General features: G+C 36.3%; 2 protein-coding genes across 2 annotated transcripts; both read left to right on the top strand.

Moving 5' to 3' along the window:
* Positions 1-1,920: 1,920 nt before the first annotated feature.
* Positions 1,921-4,075, top strand: LOC113324575. Its single transcript, XM_026572887.1, has 3 exons — positions 1,921-2,725; positions 2,780-3,611; positions 3,904-4,075. Exons 1-3 carry the CDS (start codon positions 1,921-1,923, stop codon positions 4,073-4,075), a joined length of 1,809 nt encoding a protein of 602 aa, XP_026428672.1.
* A 974-nt stretch (positions 4,076-5,049) lies between these two features.
* LOC113324576 (acidic leucine-rich nuclear phosphoprotein 32 family member B-like) lies at positions 5,050-5,790 on the top strand. Its single transcript, XM_026572888.1, has 2 exons — positions 5,050-5,371; positions 5,423-5,790. Exons 1-2 carry the CDS (start codon positions 5,050-5,052, stop codon positions 5,788-5,790), a joined length of 690 nt encoding a protein of 229 aa, XP_026428673.1.
* Positions 5,791-6,849: the final 1,059 nt, after the last annotated feature.

Raw genomic sequence — 6,849 nt, forward strand, 5'->3', positions numbered from 1 at the left:
TCAATCGAAAAAATAACAGCCAAATTAATTACAAGAAAACTCATGATTAATTCAATTGGAATACATAACCAAATTAACCACAAAAGCGATCAATTTAATTAGTCATGCTCGACATAAGCGAACTTACAGAGCAACGACTAAAATAACCAAAAGAGAATGATTAATTTAGTTGAACATGTTCGACATAGGGAACCTTACGGAGCAACAACTAAGTTAATCATAAGAATGAACAACTCAGTCGATTGTGCTCAACATAATAAACCTTATGGAACAACAAAGTATATGCACAAAGATTGTGGATCGGAGATCGACCAAATACTACGGAATAGACAAGGATTCATTCTATTTTTCATCACTATTTGCACAATGGCATATAATAGATTTAATCCTCGTAAACAAAAGTTCATCCTATTTTCATCAATACTTGCATAATGACATAATATGCTTAAAACTTTTGTAATGTCAAAAGTTCATTCTATCTTCGATCAATACATTCATATCGACATAATAGATATAAATTTTGAACAAGTATGGAACAATCACTACACGAAATCAGGGATTTTGTAACAGCCGAATTTCTAACGGATATTTTTCAAGTAACGTCGTATCGACGTTGGAAACTTTGTAACGTCGGATAATCGTTGCAATAATTGGTATCTGTTACATAGTTTCGGGAGGGTTGTGGGTAATTACCTTCCTAGCTTCAACTTAAAATGCCAAGTTACATTGTTACCCTCCATTACTACTATTAGCGCCTCTATTACTACTATCAGCTCCCAATTTCATGTCACACTCATGGGATACCCAACCTCCCAGCGATTCTGGCTTTTTTCTCCAACATTTTTTCCATTATAACTCTTCATTTTAATTACCAAAATCAGAAAACAAAATTAAAATCATCTGAAATTAGTTTTTCATTTAATATGTCTGAAATTAGAATAAGAATCAGTTGGGAGGTAGATAAACAACTTAATGTGTTGATAGAAAAACGGTTGAGACATTACTACATCTTATCTTTCACCTCCATTTATTTCACATCTCACTGACTTCTTGGTATATCCCTGCAGCCTCCATCATTTCACCAGAAAATTCATCAGATTCAATTTGATATTCATTGCAGGAAAATTCATGAACAAAATTGATTCAACCGATTCTTCTGTGACTCGTCGATTTCATTAAAGATTTAATCTTAATCGAGTTATCACAGAAGATTGAGTTTGATTAAGATTTCTGAATCTATCATTCTCCTGGGTTATTTCAGCTAATTATTAAGGTATTTCTTTTATTTTTTCTTAATCGACAGTTTTTCAACATGTGGGGTTTATTAGTTTAGAAATTGAGTTATATGTTGTTGTGAATTGTATTCTACTGTAGTTGTTGATAAATCTGTGACTTTTTAGGTTTAGTTGATAAACTTAGGTTTCTAAGACATAGTACTTTACTTGTTTGTAGGATGTCAAATTTTGTGATAAATCTTGGATGCGTATAATAGACATTTATCCCAGAATACAGAGAAGGGGTTAGAAAATTCATTGATTTTGCAATGGAAATGGTACTTGTGCAAAAACGTGTGCTTGCCCTTGTAGAAGTGTGAAAATAGACATCGACTGGATTCTCGATTGTTAGGACCCATCTGTATGAGCATAATGTCGACAAGACATACACCACCTGAGCTTACATGGTGAGAGAAAGGATGGTGCTTCAACAATCGTTCTAAGGGGAAGGCATAGTCGAAGAAACGCCTGATAAGCAATCAGATTGTTTGAATTTGAATGATTTTATTGAATCTTCCTTTGGTATTCATCATGACCATGATGGAACACAGATCCATATGTCGAGAAGCGTTACAATAGGTACAAATCGTTAGCGACAGAGAAGTTATACCCTGGGTGTGAAGACAATCTCATAATCCTCTCTGCTATGGTAGAACTGCATAATGTGAAGAAAACTTATAAAATTTTAGGTAACTGTGTCAACAGTTTGTTGGATTTGTTAGGAGAGTGGCTTCCGAAACCTAACAAGTTGCCCAAAAACTATGATGCTATGAGGTCAATGCTTAAGGATCTGGGGATGAAAGCGAAGGCTATTCATGCTTGTGAGAATCATTGTATTCTGTATTACGAAGAGAATGAGGATTTAATAGAGTGCCTGGTATGCAAAACTGTGAGGTTTAAGTTGAAAGCTACCAAAGATGGTCCTGTGTTGACAAATGAACCTTGCAAAGTGCTGAGATACTTTAATTTAGACGAAAAACTAAATAAAATGAATTATATACCTTGGATATCAGAAGAAATGATGTGGCACGAACGAGCGCAAGTTTCATCTGAATATATGTGCCATCCAGTTGATTCATATCAGTGGGCACAAATGAAAATGAAGTTTCCACCGTTTGCCGCGGAAGGAAGAAATTTTTGGCTTGGAATATCAACAAATGGGTTTAATCCTCATAGTGTACATACTTTGAGTTGGAGTTGTTGGCCTGTGATCCTTGTGGTTTATAATCTTCCGCCTTCTATGTGTATGAATTATGAATTCCAAATGATGACTCTGTTGATACCTGGGCGTAAGTATCCGGGTCAAGACATTGATGTTTTTTTGCGGTTGCTGGTTAACAAGCTAAAAAACATTTGGCATCAAGGTGTACAAGCTTTTGATTCTTTGAAAAGGGAGTATTTTACTCTGAAAGCAACCCTGATGTTTGGCATTCATGACTTTCCTGCTCAAGGTGTTTTAAGTGGATGTACCACTCATGGCTACTGAGCGTGTGTTTGTTGCGCAGACGAAACTCGAAGTACTCATCTAGGTTACGGCAGCAAGATTGTGTACACTAACTATCGTATATTCCATAAAAAAAGGAACCCATTTAGGGATAAGACTCTTTTGGGATTAGAGATACATGAGCATAAAAGTGCACCAGTAAGACTAACAGGAGCGAAGTCGCTTGAGAAGTTGGCCGATGTTCATTACGAACCTGGTAAGTTAGTTGTCCGCAAGACAGGTAAACGAAAGAGATATCGGTCTGATGAAGTGGAAGGTGATTCTGAGCTTGTCACAGGTGCTTTATTCAAGAAGTGTATTCTTTGGGAACTTGAGTCGTATTGTTCCTTGACTATACGGAATTGTGTCAACGTGATGCACAGGGAAAAGAACTTCATGGAACACATTATCTATACTATCTTTGATAAGGATAATAAGGCTATTGTTGCATGGAACGATCGTGACAAATTGAAGGAGAATAAACTACACTGTGGAGAGTGGAAAGAGAAGAAAACAAAGAAAGGAGTAGAGATGGTTCCGCTGTTTGTTTTGAGCAAAAAAGAGAAAACCGATTTTTGTGAGATTCTTAAAGATCTGAAAGTTCCCACAGGCTTTTCGTCGAATATAAGTAACAATGTAAATATGGAGCAATTGAACTTGAGCAGCTTGAAGTCACATGACTACCATGTGATTATGGGGTATTTATTACCTGTTCTGCTTCAACATGCCTTTCCAAGAGAGAAAGACTTGGGTACTACGCTTCAACAAGTCAGTTTGTATTTTAGAATTTTGTGCTCAAAGGTGGTTAGCAGAGAATATCTGAACCAGGCTAAGTGGATGATTGCAGAGGCCATGTGTGTGCTCGAAAAGTATTTCCGGCTGGTTTTTTTGATATAAGCGTGCACAACATGGTTCATTTGGATGATGAGGCCTTAGTTTGTGGACCTGTTAGGTATCGATGGATGTACCCATTCGAAAGGTGAATTGCAATTTTACCATTTGTCCTTTATTTTTATTTTGTTTTTTTTGTACTGAAATTTGCACGTACATACTGAATCAGGGAAATGAAGGAGTGTAAAACATCCTAAATATTTCGGATGAACCCGTGATTCTCGCTGAAGAGGCTTCCCAAGTTTTCTACTCCAGAGACGTGAAACATCCAGATTGGTGGGTTGTTGATCATACGCCAAGAGTAATGACTGCAGATGTGGACAAAGTAGAGATACCAGGTCGCGATAGTTTTCAAGATATTTTAGAAGAGGAACTACATCTGCGTAAATTGCTGGAGCAAAAGCGTCTACCTAGATCAAAAAAATGAAAAATCTCCAATATATGTGTGATCAGTAAGTTTCCTTTATAATGTTGTTATTGAATGTATGTAATTCCAATTGCAAGATACTTTGAATTTGATCAGATTAATGCTGGTTTTGAATAACAATTTGTCGTTTTTCACACACACACACCCATTTTTACACATGTTTACTTACAGATCCCTGTGTAAGTTAATTTATTTTCCGCCTCACTTTTTAGCCGCCCTTAAGTTAGAAAATGTTGTTTCCACCCAACATCTCCTTTTATCACTACCAAACAAACACTCCCTTTCCCAACAAAATCATCATCTTTGGGAAAGTAGTTTATGTTTTCTACTCAGAGACAAAAAACCAGCAGTTATTAGTTGCTCTTCAATAGTTCAGAAGCTGAAGGAAGTGGGTAAACAACAACAAAATCAACTTCAATTTTAGCTTCTTCTGAATCTTTGAATAAACCATACTCTTCAATCTTCATCTATACAGGTATGGGTTTGTATTCTTTTAAGTGTTGTTTTTCTACATCTTCCTCTGCATGATTGCATAAAAATGGATTCTCTTTTTAATGATCCTTTTTTCTTTACTACAAAGAGAATGCAGAGAAGTGTAATAGCACTTAGTGTATTTTTTTTAATTTTTTTTGTTACTCTGTTTTGTGGTAGACTATCTAGTGGGAACAATTTGTTTGTGTTGGTGGTGTGTGATTGATTTAAGAATTAAGTATAATCATGATATGGGTTTTGTTTTAATTACATTATTCTACTATGCAAATGTGTTTGGTTTAAGTTTTGTAGTGGTTGTTAACTTTTTTGTTCTAGGGTTTGATATGTTTTTTGAGAAAAAATGCAGATTGTTTCTGTTGTTGTTTCTAGGATTTGATCTGTTTCTGAATGAAAATGCAAATTGTTGTCTCTCTTGCGATGTATTTGGTTATGTTTAACCCCAAAGTAATTGTTTTGCAGCAATATTTTTTATACACTGCTGTATGGCGTCGAGGAGGAGCCGCAGTCCTGATTCATCACATGAGAGGGACAAAGACAGGAAAGGAAAGAAGCCTAAGGTCTGTTGTTCGGATGATGAAGCAGAGGCAGACAGCTCCAAGGATCCTCTTGCTGAGTCTTATAAACTGATTGATCTCATGACCCCAGAAAAGTTGAAACAGCTCCAGAAGCGTGTGAACAACTTCGTCACATGTCATGAAATATGGCTCAAAGTTAAAGAGGACGATGCGACACGCCGGAGGAAGGCTGCTGAAGAATCTGATATGCAAGAAGAGTATGACAAGTTCAGACATGAACAGTTTCGTCGTGCATAGGCATTAATTGCAGCAAGTATGCCGCGATATCCTCCATAAGTAGATTTGCTGGCATCTGATGCTGAATCAGAGGCTAAACCAGATTGGGAACCTTTTCAGCATGTGCCTGAGCCATACTCACCAGATGAGGAGGTAGAGAAGCTCGCACAGGCTGATTTGGAAGAAGAAATAGAAGCAGACAAGTGGAATGACTTTCTCATGGGGCCTGTTGTTCCAGAAGAGGAGTATGCTCAAGCACTAGTGGATGCTGAAGATGAAGAAGATGATGATGAAGACTATGAGGAAGATGAGACAAGTGAAGTCATCGACAAAGATGTGGAAGAAGTGAATGATGAAAATGAAGAATATGAATCTGAGGAATTGAATGGATATGACGAGTATGAGGAAGATTCTACAGATGATGATGAATGAGGATGATGGATTATAACCGCTGATGGATGAACTAAGTTTTTGCGGGTATGTTTTGGTATATATATACTTAGTGTTGATACCTAGGGGTATATTTTTTTGTTTACTTTTTGGTATATGGTTAACAAAACAAAACAATTGCTCTGTGAATGATACGGCGACAATATATTTTTTGTTCAGAGATCGCTATGTGGATGTGATCTCGGTTTTTCTGTTTTCCTGTAGCACACCCTTTGAAGACATTTTGTGTGTGCTGTGTAAAACAGATATATATATATATATATATATATATATATATATATATATATATATATATATATACATGTGTGTGTGTGTGAATGTGATTGTTAAAATTGGAATGGACCTGTTTCGGCAGGGGTATTTTAGGATTTTTTGAAATCAAGGAAAATTTAATGCTCATGTTCCGCCAGGGGTATTTTCGTAATTTTTGAAGTCACCGAAAAATTTGATGCACCTGTTTCGGCAGGGGTATTTTAGGATTTTTTGAAATCAATGAAATTTTAATGCTCCTGTTCCGCCAGGGGTATTTTCATAATTTTTGAAGTCACCGAAATATTTGATGCCCCTATTCCGTAAGTGGTATTTTCGTAAATTTGAAATCAAGGAAAATTTGATGCCCCTGTTCCGTAAGGGGTATTTTCGTAAATTTGAAATCAAGAAAAATTTTATGCCCCTGTTACATAAGGGGTATTTTCGTAAATTTGAAATCAAGGAAAATTTTATGCACCTGTTCCGTAAGGGGTATTTTCATAAATTCGAAATCAAGGAAAATTTTTATGCCCCTGTTCCGTAAGGGGTATTTTTGTAAATTTGAAACCAAAGAAAATTTTATGCACCTGTTCCGTCAGGGGTATTTTAGTAATTTTCGAAGTCACCGAAAAAATTTGATGCACCTGTTCCATAAGGGTATTTTTGTAAATTTGAAATCAAGGAAAATTTTATGCTCCTGTTGCAGTTTCATCCGATCTGATATATTTGACACCTCAAAACCTTACTTGGACGAGAACATCGGGTCTGTATATGGTAATCTTGCAACCTGAG

This window comes from Papaver somniferum, chromosome 11, assembly GCF_003573695.1.
Source record: "Papaver somniferum cultivar HN1 chromosome 11, ASM357369v1, whole genome shotgun sequence".
NCBI classification, from domain to species: Eukaryota; Viridiplantae; Streptophyta; class Magnoliopsida; order Ranunculales; family Papaveraceae; genus Papaver; species Papaver somniferum.